At 45.8% G+C, this 17129-nt stretch overlaps 1 protein-coding gene across 3 annotated transcripts in view; it reads right to left on the bottom strand.

Annotated features, from left to right (window-relative positions):
* The window catches only part of cbfa2t2 (CBFA2/RUNX1 partner transcriptional co-repressor 2), a 37848-nt gene that overhangs the window by 7489 nt on the left and 13230 nt on the right, over nt 1-17129 (bottom strand). The window contains exons 1-5 of one of the 3 annotated variants that reach the window (XM_069147636.1): nt 14295-14467; nt 2872-3033; nt 2344-2585; nt 2144-2233; nt 19-203 (exon numbers count right to left, since the gene is read on the bottom strand). In XM_069147636.1, the coding sequence (XP_069003737.1) occupies nt 19-203; nt 2144-2233; nt 2344-2585; nt 2872-3007 (653 nt within the window). In that variant the 5' untranslated portion in view covers nt 3008-3033; nt 14295-14467. The other 2 variants (XM_069147645.1, XM_069147625.1) reach the window with 2 other exon arrangements.

Genomic DNA, 17129 nt, shown 5'->3' with positions numbered 1-17129 from the left:
TTTTTATTTTTTTCTAACCTGCCGGGGCTGTGTCTCTTCGTCCCGACCTCAGGGGGCTCCATCAGCAGCTCAGAAGAGTCTGGGGAGGAGGCCAGAGTAGTGCTGAGCAGGAGGTGCTCGTGCTGGGACAGGTACTGAGCTGGGGTCTGCTTGGCTGCCCGTGCACAGTGGAGCAGCTCCCTCTGCAGCAGGGGAAGGTTTGCCTGGCAGGGAAGAAATAATGTTTGTGAAGCTGCATTCTAATTTATCCGATGTCGAAAATCCGGAGACCGTATTTACTTCATTCTGCATAGTTGTAACGGTTTACCAATTTCAGCTCAACTTCTGTCGCTCGCATCGCGCAGCCTCATCACTTATTCCTCAAATATACATTCAGAGAAACGGATCAAGAGAAACACCAGGCAGCATGCCGGTGAGGAACAGGAGGGGACATCTGCAGCAAACAGACCAGAACTGTACGACACACGCTGCAGCACAGCTAAGAGACACAGTGCAGATCTGCCTCCTGAGGAAGACGCCTGGCTGGGAGGAAAAGTGGGTTTTAAGGGGGGAGGGGGAGGGGGGCACTGACTCCTTGAGGTCTGGCTGTAAGGCCCAATCTGGGTCTGGGTGTTGTTCTGTGGCTGCCTCCATGCTGGCTGCGGCTCAGTCAAAATGAAAACGGCATGGGGTTTTCGCCGATGTTGGTTACTGACCTCCTGCACACTGTGTGAGTGCCGAGCAAAATATGTTGGTCACAAGCATGCATGGTGATACAGAGGCTCGGAAACATTTCAAAACAAATGACAAACAGGCTTCTTTTTTTTTTTTTCCTTATCCTCTCATTGTTTCTATCTTTTTCCAATATTTATCTGTGACCGTCTCCGTCGAATCTTTCCATCTCGCTTTTGTTCCCTGCATTTCCCTAATTAGGAACAGACGCCAGTGTGTTTGCAATTACACCACTTCCTCACTCCCTCTTCTTGAGCAGCCAACTAAATAACCAAACCATTCTCCTTTAGTGACTGACCTCCTTCCACCCAAAACTTTCAACCATTATCCAGCAAATTCCCTAAACCTTGAGCCCCCTGTTGTCGTGGTCAACCGAAGCTCACAGCGTCTCCCGTACTTTCCCCTACAGATGCGGATACTTGTGCTTTATGGTCTACTCTCCATGACACCCCCGTTTTCTCCTCTGCCCGTCTCCCATGCTCCTTTGCATCCCTTCCTTCCCTGGGGCCCCAGCTAGCGGACACATGTGCTGTGTGTCAGTAGAGCAGGGGGCTCTCTGGGGTTCAGCAGGGCGGATGCTAGATTGGCGGCGCCTCGGCAGCTGAATGCTCTTTTAACGGGACAGCGGCTCCATATGGTGCACTGAAGACCATAAAACAGGGAAGGGAACACTTTATAGGCATGTTTCACACTTCCGAGTTTCCACTTTTCCTTCTCTCCTCCTCACCAACCTCTCTCTCTCTCCCTCTCTTTTCCACTTCCTCACAGACTTTGTCCCATCTGTTCCATCTCTTTCTTGAGCGACGACTCTCAAAGAGTTGGAATTAAGTTGTGGGGACCCCACACCCTTGTAATAAATTAGTTAGAAGGAGGGGAACACAGGATTCTTGTCTCAGCCTCCTCAGACAGACAGATGAAGGCGCTCCAACGGTAACTAAGAGGTAAGTGTGGAAAAAGTCGAAGTACAGCGGTACAACTCACTGAAGATTTATGGGCTGCTTTACTGAGGGGAGCTCCTAAAAAGTATTCTCTTGCAGACTCCCCTGGTTACAAAAGGGCTCAAGGGGCCGTTTAACACACTCATCTGTTGCTGGTCAAGTTAACACGCAAATCTCGATGGTTACTTATAACCAAAGCTGTCTATTCAATTAGAAAAAAAAAACGGAAAAAAAAAAACACAGAAGTCTTTTATTAGACTACTGCATTGTCTCCTGGAAACACAACAAAGTGTTATGAATCGGTTACGTTTCCATCACAGCTGAACTGGGGTTAAGTTGAGGTCTAGCAGCTTTTGTTTCGCTTGTTTTTCTGGGGTTGATCATGCAACTGAGGGGGAGGAAAACATCTGCAGCAGGGAAATAAGGGAGTAAACCAACAGAATAATACAAAGCAAATATAAGAAGACTGGCGAGGAGGGTGAAGGTATGTTTACCTTGAGAAATGGAATAACAAAGGGCCGTAAGGGAAAGTTGGTGGCCTCCTGAAGCCGTGAGTGAAACTCCTCAATGGTAACTGTTGAATTCTAAGAGACAGGGAAAGTGAAGGTTAAGAAAAATCATGAAAATGAAAAACTTTGAAATGAATTTCTCCAAGACAATGCTTCATTTTTTTTTTTCCAGAGAAAGAATTTACCACGAGGGCCAGAACTAGGCTTCGGACGCTGTCTCCAATCTCAGGGGAAATGTCGTTGCCAAACTGCTGCAGCGTGGTCAGGAAACGTTTGAGCTTGCTCAGCTGGCGAGCCCCACAGGTGGCCGGCAGCTGCTGGTTAGCCAGCGATGAGGAAGAGGAAGAGGATGGTCCGTTGCTGTAACGCTGTGGTGGCGATGGCACTGCATTCAGGGTTGGTGGGGAATGATGATTCCCGTTGGTTACTGGGGAGGAGAGGTGAGAGGAAAGAAGGGGAGAAATTTGGATGAAATCTGCCGAGAGTGGCCAGATGTTCTCACTATATCAATCAGACGAAACATTATTTATCTAAAATGTGTTTTCAGCACACTGCCCTCAAATTTGAGCATCACATGTGTTTCCAAGTCAAAAGTGTCTGCAATTTTTTTAGATTAAGAATATAAATAAAGCCTGAGGTTAAAACGACGAGCTGAAACGGAAGGAGAGCTAACCAGACAAATTCCCGAAGAGAGAATTTAAAATGCCTCTTACATGCTGTGGTGGAAAAAGAGGCCGGGCGAGGGCCACTGGGGTTGACAGAAGGCAGGGGTGGCATTGTGGAGCTGGCGCTGCTGCTGCTGGGGGCTGATCTGGAATGAGTCTTAGCATCCACAGGAGAACCGGGCATGGCAGGGCTCTTCTTCTCTCTACTGTCTGCAGGAAGAGAGAGAGAGAGAGAGAGACAGAGAGAGGAAGGAGGTCAACTGTGGGTCAGAAACCAGAGCGCTTTTAAAAAGGTTGTTGTGGTCCTGTGGGCAAAGCAGCGAGTGAAAAGCAAAACCAGGTTTTTTTTTACTACCGAAATTTAACTGCACAGATCTAAAAAAAATTACTTTTACCCGCAGCAAATCTGAACATATGGTCTTTTGAAATAGAATAGATTTTCACATGGGAAGATTCCATATTAAAACAAACGGCGCGCACGCAATATTATAAATACGTTCAAGAAGCCAGCATTAACATGACAAATAAAAAAGCACAACAAAAAGACAAAACTTTAACTTCATGTTGAAGCTCAATATAGTTTAAAATCAATGCAAAAGCTGCAGGCCTCTGGTTACAAAGGAAAACAAAAATGCCCCCGCCCCACCTCCATCCCTTCTCAACCCACTTCACATCACACAACACGTACTGCCAGGGCATCAACCACCCTGCCCCCATCAAAGAGCCAGATGTCTAAAGTTTAGCCCCGCACTCTCACCCATTCAGATCAATAACAGAAGAAATGCTGAAGAAGTCTATTGTGTGGAAGTAGAATGCCCCCTCATTGAGCCCCCCCAGGCAAAGAGGGGAGGGGAGGTGGGCGAAGAAAGAAAAGAGAGTCAGATAGAGAAAGGGACGGCGCTATTTCACGCTTTACTAACAAGATCGGCGAAGCTTTTGAATGTTAAACGCAACTTCTCAATATGCTATTGACGGTGAATGAGACCACCAGATAAGGGGTATGGAGCGGGTGTAATGGGGGGGCCGGGGTGGGGGTGGGGGGGGGGGGGCAGTGGGGAGATGTGGGATCAGGAGCCGTCTTTGTCTCCTGGAGAGCCATGACGGCCGGGTCCCGTCTCCATTTAGAGTGGATCAGACTTTTCGAACTGCGTCGAGAATTGACGATTAATAGACAAGCCCGGTCCCCGCAGGTCATGGGGTCAGCAGAGAGCAGCTTTTTAAAATGTGGTTTCATGGTTTTAGGGCCGTGGCGTCAATGGCACCCTTTATGTCGTTTTCACAGCTATGAACTCTGCATGGCCTTGAGCCACACAGGGTCCTCGTTTATAAAGGCTGGAAGGTTTTTAGCTGTCAGCAGGTAATTTAAAAGGGAAAACCTACAGAGAATATTTCCATCACAAAAATAAGCGAATCTGAACACGTAGAAACAATTCAAGTCGGCTGAGCTTCCACTTTGCTGCAGTCTTGACGACACGTCTCGCTCCCCCCCGTTTTTTTCTCGCGTCCCTTTACCTGCACACTTGTCATTCGCAACTCATCTGTAAAGTCCGCACCCCCATCGTACAGCTCGGACTGTTCTTCCTAATGTTTTGCAGTCCTCGTCGCCTTCACTCCCTCTCCGCCTCGTTCCCTCTCGATCTTTCTCAGCCCCGTGGCCTGCCTGCCATCGCTCCACCTGTTCACCAACACAGGGGGGCAGGAAGGAGGGATCTATGCAGACATTTGGGCTGTCATACCCACCACACACTGTTGTCTGCCAGTGCACCGCAGGAAGCAGCCTGCAGCACACGCGCACGCGCACACACACACACACACACACACACACACACACACACACACACCGGTTTCAAAGCCTACGCACACTTCATCCGGATGGCCAGGAAATTAGACTGACATCTCAATAACAGAATCAACGGGGCATATGGCCTTAGTGTCAATACTGCTACCCCGTAAACAACTTTATACATAGACGAGCGCTCAGATTTGGGCATTCAGCTCGCACTAAAATGTATTCGCAAGTTCTTTGTTGACACATCGTCGACAGTCCTCCGCTGGCAGTGAAACGTGTGTTTTGTGTCCGAATTGACCGTCATCCTTGTAAAAGGCCAATTGTGCATTCATGATGCCACAGAAAATTAGATATCGTCCCTGTACCGTATTTTGTGACCTACTTCAGCGTGAAACGGAGAAATTAGGTTGCAGCTGCGTTCGGACGATCTTAAGACGTGGCATGGCGTGTTGTCGCTAGCCGAGCCGGAGGTAACGGCCAAAACAGGAGACATCAGGTGTGCGTGTATTGCTGACAGCCCATAGAGAATTGCCTCTGCTCGTCAATTAAGACGGCGCCGTAGCTGGATGACTTCATCCGGCTCGCAAGCACCTGAGTCCCTTGTACGTAGTCACAGGGCTGTCGGGGGAGGCAGCTGTCACAGCAGCCGCAAAACACACAGAGTGCACAAAGTGGTCCAATGTTAACTCAGGTGAATATTGGCTTAGAGGAGGATGTGGGGTGTTTGTCTGGTCTAAATGCCACCTGTCATCCTCGCTCTAATGGAACAAAGGGGAAGGTACACAAAGCGCCTCGCCGCCACACATCAACGGGATTACACGGAAATCTACGCCACGATGCATAGACAACACTGCGAGCAGACCAACGCCTGCTGAATATAAAACTGCCTTCATCACCCACACCCTTTGGAAATTCCTCGCACATTCGCGCAGGCCGACGCAACCAAAAACCGTTCTGCTCGCACCGGTCCGCGTCGCTGTTCTCGTCTCTTCTCACGTCGTCTCAAAAAGATGGTACGAAAACTTTATAATCATTGAAGTTGCTTTGGCTTTCTTGTTTGCTTTCTAAAACGGTTGTTGTCGCAAGGATGGAAAAGTAACATCTGTGGTGATGGCTGTTGCTAGCCAGGTGTTCCTTGTTTGTTCAGCTCCAGGTGACGCTCGTCTGCATTAAAACATTCAGCGGGCTATAATTGCTTCTGCTGCTGCAGGTGATGATTCAGAATGAGGCTCACAGAGAGGGCGAGAGAGAGGGCGAGAGAGAGAGAGAGAGAGATAATGTGACTGTTCCTGTTGAGCCACAACTGTGAAAGCAGTCAATTAAAAAGATGAAATCAGAAATAAAAAAAAAAAAAAGACAAGGCTCCGTAAACATTCATTTATCTCCTCGTGTAAAGTGAAGACGGATAAACTGGAACGAGTGAGAAGACAGAAAACGATCACACTTGACGCGATGTATACACAAACGTGTTTAGCGTTCGGGTCTATTAGGCTCATGTTGGAACGCTGAAGTCTAAACTCTGTGTAAAAGGTTGACAGCTGTGAGGCCCTGGTGGGATCGCGTGTGCGTACGTGTGCCGTGCTGCGATTCCCCGTGTTGTCACTGAAGATGAGGTGAGAGAAGATGTAGCACAGGCCTGACTAATTTATCAGAGAGCAGGAGAAAATTCACGGCATGTGCAATGATAACAACGATGTGGGCTCAGGACACACACGTTAACGCCTACAGACGCACATGCACGCACACGCACACACAGCTCACTGAATCAAAGCTTGAAATCGTGTGGTTACATTATAACTTTGGTTCTACGAGTGAAGAGACTTTCTTGAGATGATGGAGAACACTGGTTAAAGTAAAAAAAAAAATAAAAAAAAAAAAGGCGAATTTGGGAAGTACGTTAGACAAATGGGTCACGTTTAGCTCAGCGGACCGCAATCTAAAGCCGTTATGAAACAGGTTTTGTGTATTTCATGCTTTATAAAGGAAAACAAAACTCAAATGTTAAGAGAGCAGTTAGCTTCTGGAGCTTTCTGGCAGAAAAATGCTGTGATATATAATATAACTTAGGAGTCACGTGTTCCTGTTCCTGCAAGCAAACGCATGTGAGTAAGATAACTTGTTGCTACAAGCGTATGTTTCTTTTATCATGAGTGGTTAGCGTCCTCTGCGCTCGTTAAGAGACAAGGCTGCAAATATAACCGAGTGCACAGAACTGAACTTTCTAAATCTCAATAAAACAGCGCACGCGTGTATGTCCTAATATCCTGGTGCACTTCTCGAAAGCCTAAAAATCATAATCACCTCCTGCCACACACACCGTTTGAAACAAAACAAAAAATAATCCCTCACTTTGAACATCTACGGAGCACTTGATATCATACACAATGGGAAAAATCCAACTAAAACCACAGACAAGAGCTACTGATTGTAAAATTAACCAGGTTCTCTCGCCTCCTCCTGTAGCATATGGATCTAATCGGCTAAGAGCCGGGCCAGCTGGGACCTCCAACAGTCACCTGTGAGTGGGGGGGGGGGGGGGGGGGGGGGGGGGGGGGGGGGGGGGGGGGGGGGGCGAAGGGACTGCTGGAGCCTCCTCCTCTAAGCCAAGGCAACCCCAGCCCACATACACACACATCTTTGCCTTCCCTCCAAGGAGAGGAGAGGAGGAGGGGGGGGGGCTTGGAGAGGAGAGGAGGGGAGGCACGAGGCAGCTGAATGCGAGCGAGTGGACTTAAATGCTGCGGAGACAAAGGCTGCACCTGGTCCCCGTCCGTCCACGCACACAGCCACAATACAGCGCACATCTGTTCCTCTATCCTGCGCTCCCTCCTGACCTACACACACACACACACACACACACACACACACACACACACACACACCACAAGGATGCATGCAGCAGACACTCACAAAACCACATGCACTTATACAACAGATAATTCAGCAGTGCACGGTGACACTGTCAGATAGTGGTTGTAACCTCAAAGCTTAACAACACTTTTAATGACTTAAGTAATTCAAAGCAGGTTTATGAGAGTTTTGTTTCCCCTCTGCTTATTTCAATCAACTTAAAAGGTATATTATCGCTCTCGTGGGACTTACACGTTTCCATTATAAGTATTGATATATAAAAAAATGTGCTAAGTAGTTTACAGTAATTTGGTTTCCAATACAGCCCGACCTATGCATTGCAAACTGTTTTAAATAAAATCTATACTAGCATTATTTTATTCCATATTGAACTAAAACAGGAAATTTAGGTTTGATTTGAGTAAATAAATGACATTGCACATATTCATGACAATTATTACATTCATTTTAAGTCTCTGCCATCACTTGGCATTCCTAATCAAGACACTATCATCCAAAAGTTGCCAATGTAATATCATAGAGACAGCTTTTACAAGACCACACAAGACTCTTACACAAGCAGCAATCGGAAGAAGAAATCTGTCTGCAAATTAGAGGCTCCAGAGGTGGAAAAGGAGGAACACAAGCAGCATGGAGAAAAAGATGGAGGATGGGAGGGAGGGAATAACAAGGAGAGAAAATACTGTTTTCATTTGGTTTCATCAGGAAGACAAGCCTGGCTGTCAGACTCCGAGCCAGGCTGTTTTTCTTGGCTCTCATTACCACCTTCCAGCCCCGTAGACTACATATTTGGATAAAATCCAATGTCAACACTGCTCCTCACTCTGCTGGGAAGTGGAGTGATGGGGAGGTGTATACAGGGAGAAGAAGAAGGGATGACTTTAGAAGAGAAATGCATAGGGGAGGTGGGTGAAATGGAGGTGAAGTGAGAGACAAAAAAAAAGAAAAAAAAAGACAGAAAGCATGTGTGGGACTTCCTCGCACACATGTGAAGGAGCACAGTTGTGTCCCAGAAGTGAATTCATCACAAGCCCTTGCATAACCTAATCATTCAGGGAGATAATTACAAAAACACTGCTGGTAATCCAGCATGCCACATATTGAGAAAAAAAAAAAAAAAAAAAAAAAAAGGGGACCCAGGGATGGAAATGTACTTACTGGCACATTGAAAAAAACAGAAAGAGGGGACTGCGAGGCAGACAGACGTCGTCCATAAAAAAAACTAAAAAAAAAAAAAAAAACTAAGAATGAGCAGTAAAAAGAAGTACAGTGATGTGATGCTGGAAGCAGAGGGGAGGTTTGGCAGAGGTCAGACAGTGCCCATGTGTATATGAGGTCAGACCGCAGGGAGAAGAGTGGCTGGATGGGAACTGAAGTTGCTGACCTTAAAAGCACTCGAAAACACTACAGACAAGATTACTGTCTCTGTTTACTGCTGCGACCCACTGTATCAGCAAGGCCAGGACTTACTGTGGCACCAATGCTTATTATAGGGAAGACTGTGTTCTGATCATTTTTTTCCAACTTTAAATAACAAATAGGCTATTTAAAGCACGTCCTTCTTTCATAAAGAACCATAACTTAAATCGACCTAAACGTAGGGCTGAAACTGCATCTATCTAGTGAACACTCCACACGGAGCTGCATTTGGCCTCTTGTTTCAGGCTCCGTTGTCAATAGGTCAAATGAATGTGTGTTATTCATACAGTCGACTGCGTCACACACAGCTGGGCCACGAGGGATGGAGGTGGAAGTGGATGTGTGTCATCATGCCTGTCTGTGTGTGTGTGTGTGTGTGTGTGTGTGTGTGTGTGTGTGTGTGTGTGTGTGTGTGTGTGTGTGTGTGTGTGTGTGTGTGTGTTGGCCCCATTTACCAGGTGTTGAGTTTGTCATCGGCTGAGAGGAGAGGGGACAGTTATCCCTGGTGTAACACATACACGCCTGTGAAATGGCCTGCCTGGGGCGCGCGCACACACACACGCACGCACGCACGCACGCACGCACGCACGCACGCACGCACGCACGCACGCACGCACGCACGCACGCACGCACGCACGCACACACACACACACAGAGATAACAACAGTGGCATAATCTGTCAATCATGAAGTCAAATCACAAAAGATGTGACATACACACATACACACCAGCTGCCCTTCACCGGGGTCAGTGGATTATCTGCCTATCCGGTTACAACCCCTCTCACCTCTGTGTAACTAATTGGTTAGCCTGCCTATCAATCACCATGAGCCTGTTGAGTCTTTAAACCTAAAACCGCCTCGTGGTAAACATTCAGCAACAGCATTTACAGGTGCACGGCAGCATTAAAATGATGTTGTGTTGTCCTTATGCTCTTTGCCCCCGCCACGTTTCATTTTAAGATGATGATGATGATGATGATGATGATGATGATGTCAGAACAGACTTACAGAGTTCCCAGGACACACACTGATATCCATCACTGTGTCTGTCTGGAGGACGAAGACGAGATGTCTCCTATATATAATAAACCCAGACAATCAACTTACACCGCAGCCAGGCAAAATATTATTTTTCCTCAACTCCATAAACTAAAACACACACTGAGACACACTTAAACGCTGAACTAGTTAGTTACAGTAGTCTATAAAACTAAATACAGGCTCTAGACATGAGAAAACAAAGCCCACACTAAGGCTGGTCTGTAGTCGGACCAGGTGTCAGAGGCTTTAACAGCCAAATGGCCTGGGCTCAGGTCCAACCAGATGTTGCCATCACCACGTGCCATGCTGAAGACAATCACACTGCCGTTCTTGACACCGACTCGGCATTTCATGAACAATAATCCTGAGTTTTGAATGAGGACTGTCTTCACAGTAAACACGGCAGTCGCTTTGGAGATTTTCCCTTTTAGCTTTAAGGCTCTCTGAAAACTGAATGGGAAAAAAAAACAACAAAAAAAAACAAACAGTATTTTGCCAAGACATTACCTGTCACATCACAGGGAATATCATGGCATACGGTGTTCACATTTCTCCGAACAGGTTTTCAAACACATACTGTTGATCAAACATGAAGTAAAACGCATCACTGAGCTCGTGAGCAAAGCATAGGGGCCAACTACAACCAAACAAATTTAACTGCACTGTAGTAAAACAAAGACTTTATCCTTTCCTCAAACACTGACGATACACATGACTAATCTGTCGCAGTTAGGTTTTGGTGAGGCGTTGAATCAGAGCTGAGAGCAGCGCAGTGGGAATGGGCCATACAGCTCATAAACAGGGCTGTGGGCAAGCTTATCCCAGCTGTATAAAAGACCTGAGCTCAACCACCGCTGAGAGAGACAGATAAGTAAAACAAAGAGGCCAGCTGTGCTCAAAACAATGTGGGGAATGAGACATAGCCAGATAGCCAGAGTGTGTGTGTGTGTGTGTGTGTGTGTGTGTGTGTGTGTGTGTGTGTGTGTGGGCAGAAGTCTGCTGTGATGAGTCTTATCTCTTTGTTTGGGTACTGTATGGTTTTGAGAGCACATATGTTTAAAAGCCCATGTTTTTGTTTTTTTCCTGTCTTATAACACACAGTGCTTTACAGCGGCAAAGCAGGATGAAAATACAACTTGAATGTTGTACAATCCAATTGTTCGGGCGCGCATTGTTGAAGTTTTCAATCTTAACCAAATCGTTATAGGCAAGAGGAGGGAGTTTCTTTTTTTTTTTTTTTTTTTTGTATCCCCACTTTCTCAGAATAAAAAAAGAGGGTAGAAAAGGGAGAAAAAGAGAGAAAATAATGACTATGACAGACAATTCATACAGAGAGAGGCAACGCCACCAGTCTCTTGTCCACCCACACACCTAACAACACCGCACATGTTTTTTTTTTTTTTTTTTTTTCGTCCATTCAGTATCAACCTCTTGCCTTTTGGGTTTTGCAATGGAAAATTACAGTGTCTACCCAGGAAAGTATAAATGCATCGTATTGCTCAGGTTTTTCACAAGGGCCCACAGAAAAGCAATGTTCCTTCTGTCTGTGTGCCTCCTCAGTGAAGTATTGGAAAACTTAGCGTTAGGGCTACATTGCATTATATTTTTTCATCTTAACCAACATAGAAATGACTCCGTGGAAGGTGAGGGGGAAGCAAATGCTGCTGAATAAACTGAGAATCAACTTATTCTGTGCCACCCACAAAACCATGCACACTTTTTAGTTGCTTTGAGCTAGTTGTTTTGATTCTATCTGCATCTCCAGACTGCAGGTTATATCTAATCTCTCTCATCAACCACAAATATACTGTAAAAGTGGTATTCTTGTATTTACACAGCCGCTAAATCTAAATTCAGAAAAGAAATCCACCAAGATAATTTTACAGCATTTTTAAGCATGTGCTGATCCTCTCTCTCAGACTAAAGCAGCACGGTAAATAAAACTCTTGTCTTGGGTCACCGAGCAGGTCCCTCAGGCTGGCAAAAAGGTCAGCAGACCCCTGCAAGAACACTCTGACTCATTCACTCAGGACAAGGAGAGAGGATCCAATGTCAATAGTGTTGCAACAGGAGAGATGGAAGGACCTGCAGGTGCTCCTTGACGCAAATACATCCCAGCATACTCGTGACGAAACAATCATTCAAGGCGCTACTTGTGGTGACGGGCTACTTTCTTTTCAATAAATGACCTGACTCTTTCATGTCCACGCACAGAAACATACGATATAGGAAGCACACACATTGAAATGCACAAACCCCCGGGGCAAGATATCACAGCCCCTCGCCACTGGAACTAATAGAGCACTTCCTGCAGTAAGCTCTTGAAGCAGCTGCTCTATTCTGTGCGTTATATGTGCATGCTGAAAAACGGGGGATATTCTGCGGATGAATTCTTCAGATAATAGCGTGGTGAGTGGAGGGGGGGGGGTCACGGTGGTCTGGTCCTCTATTTTCTATGACACTTTCAAAACAGAGAAAAACTCACAGCTGGGTTTGAGGGTTATAAGACAAGCAACCTTGTAGCTCAGCAGACGCCTTGTCTGCGAGACACCTGGGAGACACATGGAGACGAGACAGGCTGGCTTCCTCAAACATGCACTTATCAAGTATGTGATAAAAAAAAAAAAAACTTCAAAGCCACATAAATCCAAGACAAAATCTGCCCGTCAGGAATGAAATGAAGCTGGATAAAAATTCTCAATTCAAAAAAAAAAAAAAAAGCTGGGAAAGTCCTCAGCACAAACACAACACAGACTTATCCGCCTGTTGTCAGGAGTGTGACGGAGTGCAGCAGACCAGACAGGGGTCTCTGGTTTGAGACTGTGCAGCTGACAGTTAGTCTCTCCTATCTCCCTGATGGACTGACCTGGTGTGACACTGGCCAGGTCTCTCTCTGTCTTTTCTCTGTCTGTTTCTCTCTCTCTATCTCGCTCACGAACCTCCTCCACAGGCACAAAAAACAACAACATTTCCTCCAACAGAGTACCTGCAACTGTACAATTTGCACTGGGATCCGTATTCCCATTAATGTCAGTGTGTAGGCACAGCATGAAAGACAGACAGCAGTTTCCCTCCTCTCCCCATATGTCTGCCACACTCCACAACAGATGCACATGTCTTCTTTACCTAGTTTATTCTGCTAGGCTTGCCGTGTTGGAATAAGTGATTACTATCCGAGTAAATGACAGCTGAGGGAGATAAGCTCCTTTAACACACAAACCCAATCACATAGCTCAAGTTTAATTATCTTGCCGAGGCCGCTGTTGTTGCCGTTTACACTTAAGGCACCTTTAAGGAGAAGAAAAAAAAAAACAGAAAGTCTGACCCCTTTCCAGCTCGATTACACTCTTCTTTTACTGCCACAAGTGGAGGAGAACGGTGGGATGTGGGGAGAGCTGACAAATAAAGAAAGAAACCACGGGAAGCTCCAGGTTTTGGCTGTTTTCTTTCTCACTGAAGCTGTGCTTTTAGGGGAATCATTCTGTCTACTGAGATGTCAAACAAACGCCCTCATCCTTAAAACAAAATACATAACTGCTACTGACGTCCCCAACGTTATGCCAAACATGGAAAGATGAGGAAAAAGAAACTCCAAGGAGTAAAATAGACAGAAAAAGGAGAAGAAAATCTGTATTTCAGTTTGTCTGGAGAAATTCTTCCTGAAAACCCTGCTCGGTAAATTCCTATTTCTAAACCAAAACAGGACACATGTTTGACAGTGATCGGTAATGTGTCCATGTGGCAGCTGAAGTTGTCCTTGTATATAGGTAGAGGGAGCTTCCCTCCGGCCTCAAGTCAACAAGGGTGAAGAGATAAAGAGGAAAGGATGAAGCACCATCTGTACAGTACAGAGCAGCTCTGGGATTTAGGATGAAGCGTGCGCGCACACACACACACAAACAAACAAATAGAGGCGCGCACGCACACACACACACAAACCGCACTGTTCGCCAAAGTACACTCACTCACTCACTGAGAGCTAGATGAACCGTATTTAAATGAAAATCCACCCAGACAGACAGACGCTGACTCCTACCTCCACTCCAGTAGAGTCCACTCTTCAGTCCTTTGCAGTGGCGGGTTTTGGGTTTTTTTGTTGTTTTTTTTGTGTGTGTGCTTTCTTATCCTTGGCTTTTTGTCCCTTTCTGTGGCTCCACGCCTTCATATGTCAGGCATGTGTTTGCATTCCCACATATGTGAGCTCCAGTGCGGCGAAGGCCAGAGCCAGAGACACAGATGGCACCCAGATGGAGACAGATGACCGAGCGGACCAGCTAGCACAGCACAGCACAGCACAGCACCACAACAACAACAACAACAACAACACACACTCTCTCTCTCTCACTTACTTTCCTTCTGGCTTTGCCGTTTTGATTTCCTCTCATGTGAACTTCTCACTCTTACTACCTCCGTTTCTCAGTCTGCCTCTGCCGTTGTGCTCAATTTCTCCCAATTTCTTTTTCCTCGTTGAATTCACGTCCGCTCTCTCGCCTGCTCTCTCCAGCTCTGAGCCTCCCACCCTCTCCGTCTCTCTCTCTCCTCTCAAGCTCCGCCCCTATTTTCCCACACACTGTCCTCTCCTCTGTTTTTCACGAGGCCGACGTCACAACCCCCCCCCACCCACCCACCCTCACCCCACCACCACCACCCCCCCCCCCCCCACTCATTTTTTTTTTTTTTTTTTTTTTTTTTTTTTTTTTTTTTTTTTTTCCCCGCATGGATCCCGGCCAATCATCCACTGCTGACTGGCCCTATTCAACCTGCATTCACCGGCAATGGACCCTGCAATTAACATAACTAATTGCTTTGGCACCTAAAGGCTAAACAAGAGGCCGTGCCAGGGGAGACAAACGTGTGCGCGCGTGTGTGTGTGTGTTCATCTGCATGTGTGAGAGTGTGTATTGTGTGTTGGGGGAGGAGGGGTGTTCCACCCTCCCCTCTTACCCCTTCAAGAGAATTGGGGATCTCCCCTTAAAATGTTTTTTTTTTTTTATTATTTATTCTAACCACCCCTCCTCCCCCCCCCTCCTCCCCATCTTGTAGGAGTCTTTCTCTGAAGTCCTCTTTTGTCTCAGTTCCTTAATGCCAGCTCAGCTCTCCCTTTGCCAGCAAACCCATTGGGGGACACTTGAGAAGCATGAATGAGTTATTCTTCTCTCCTCTTCTTACTCTCTTATCCTCTGCGCTCCATCTTCACTGAGTTAAACTTAAATCGCTGTCTGATTTATGCCCGGGCTCACAAACAAGTGGCAGAGCAGGGACAATGCAGGTTGGGATAATGGTGCCTGGCTGAGATGTGGCAGCCTGCACACTTGAGTCGCTCCTGCCTATTATTCCCTCCACCAGTTGACTTACTAGAAAGTGCAGAGGATCGCACTAAATTCACTCTAAGCCCTGGGTAAATAAAGCATTAATCTGTTTTTAATTAGACTACCAACAATTCAGAGAACAAGATCAGCGTGTGAGAATCCACAGACACTTGGCTCGGTAAACAAACAAGCAAATGCGTCGGGATAAACACAAACAGTTCATTAGGGGAAGGTCCTGCCCCTTTTCATTGCCCCCATAAACAATCAAACGCAAACTCCTGAACACTGAACCACTTGTGTGGTGGTCGTGTTCATCCAGCAGGCCTGGTGGACACACAACATTATTGCGTCTTTAAAACAATACAGCCATGACAGTTTATGTGAACATACTTGACAGATGTTGATTTTTATAAGCAATACAGTGAGCATATTATATATAAAATAAAGAAAAGCAATTGCCATTTAACTCTGCTAGATCACATTTAACAATAAAACTAAAGTGCTATTTGTTTTTTATGGTGACATTTTTTTTTTCTTCAATATGTGATCAATTATAATGAAGATGTGGGAGGAATAAATCATGTTTATCTTGAACAAATATAAATAAATAAAGGATTTTATGACTAAGTGTATTCATTGGTTTGAATCAATACAAATTAGAAAAAACAATTTTACATCCGGTAATTTATGACATAATATATGAGGCCCTTTGAACACAATACCAGTCCATGAGAGGGGCAGTCTGTCTGTCTGTGTGTGTGTGTGTGTGTGTGTGTGTGTGTGTGTGTGTGTGTGTGTGTGTGTGTGTGTGTGTGTGTGTGTATATATGTGTATATGTGTGTGTGTGTGTGTGTGTGTGTGTGTATGTGCGGGTGTACGTGTGTGTTTCACATGCTACAGAGGGTGAAGTGTGCGGGAGCCGACAGATTCTCTGCGGTTGAAATGTAAAAATGTTCAACCTCCACGGTGTGTGTTTAGTTTCTCACACTGCAAAGGGTAAAAAGCCCGCGAATATGTTGACGCAAACAAGCTTTCCCGTTTGAAATACGACAGTGTGGCAACCTTGACTGTTTATGTGTCGCTTCACACACTACACACAGGCAGTGGGTTATTTTCATCTTAAAATGGGCTGTCAAAAACTACATTTGACTAAATATTCACCCATGATCACCTATGGCTCCCCTTCTCTCTTCCTGTAGAACTGCTCTGTTCAGGGTGCATCTGGTCAGTCAGCGGGCTCAGAGGCAAGGCCAGGTGGTTGGGGGAGGTGGAGGGAGCGGGTGAAGGGGCGGGTGGGGGGGAGTGGAGGAAGGCAGAGATGGCATGAGAAGCTATACTGTTCATTATAACCAACATAGGATTTTAGATGACACCACAGATTATTTCAATTGGCCCTTTGCCATTTTCTCTATTACTGGTTTAAAAGCCACGTCACTCAATGAAAGCACAAATCTCAGCATAATCGTGTCTAATTTTACTTTGATTGTTTCCACAAAGAGCTACATGGGAACTTGCAAGTATGTTAAGTGGCAGTTTAAACATTTTTTTTAAATTCATTAAATTTCTTAGACTGAAAGGTCACTCGTATATCTTAAATTAGCCTGTAGGTACTTATGGCTACCCAGGATAATTGAATAAGCTACTATGTTAGCACTTAGGTCAGGGCAATTTAATTGACATGGGCCAATTATATTTCCTTTCCTTTCATTGCAGAACCCCAGCCTTGTACAAAATCACATTTAATCTTCAATTACAATAAAGCATCTTTATGGACCTGATTTCCTGTGTTCTGATTGGAAACCCTCTGGAGGTTGCCGCTGGAAACAAAGAACATCCCTTCCCCTGCCTCTGATTCCTTTCATGGACAATGTATTT

The sequence above is a fragment of the Embiotoca jacksoni genome, unplaced genomic scaffold (genome assembly GCF_022577435.1).
Source record: "Embiotoca jacksoni isolate LCO1_2020_lvr unplaced genomic scaffold, fEmbJac1.0.p SCAF_1, whole genome shotgun sequence".
NCBI classification, from domain to species: Eukaryota; Metazoa; Chordata; class Actinopteri; family Embiotocidae; genus Embiotoca; species Embiotoca jacksoni.
This window is presented reverse-complemented; position numbering and strand designations above follow the sequence as displayed.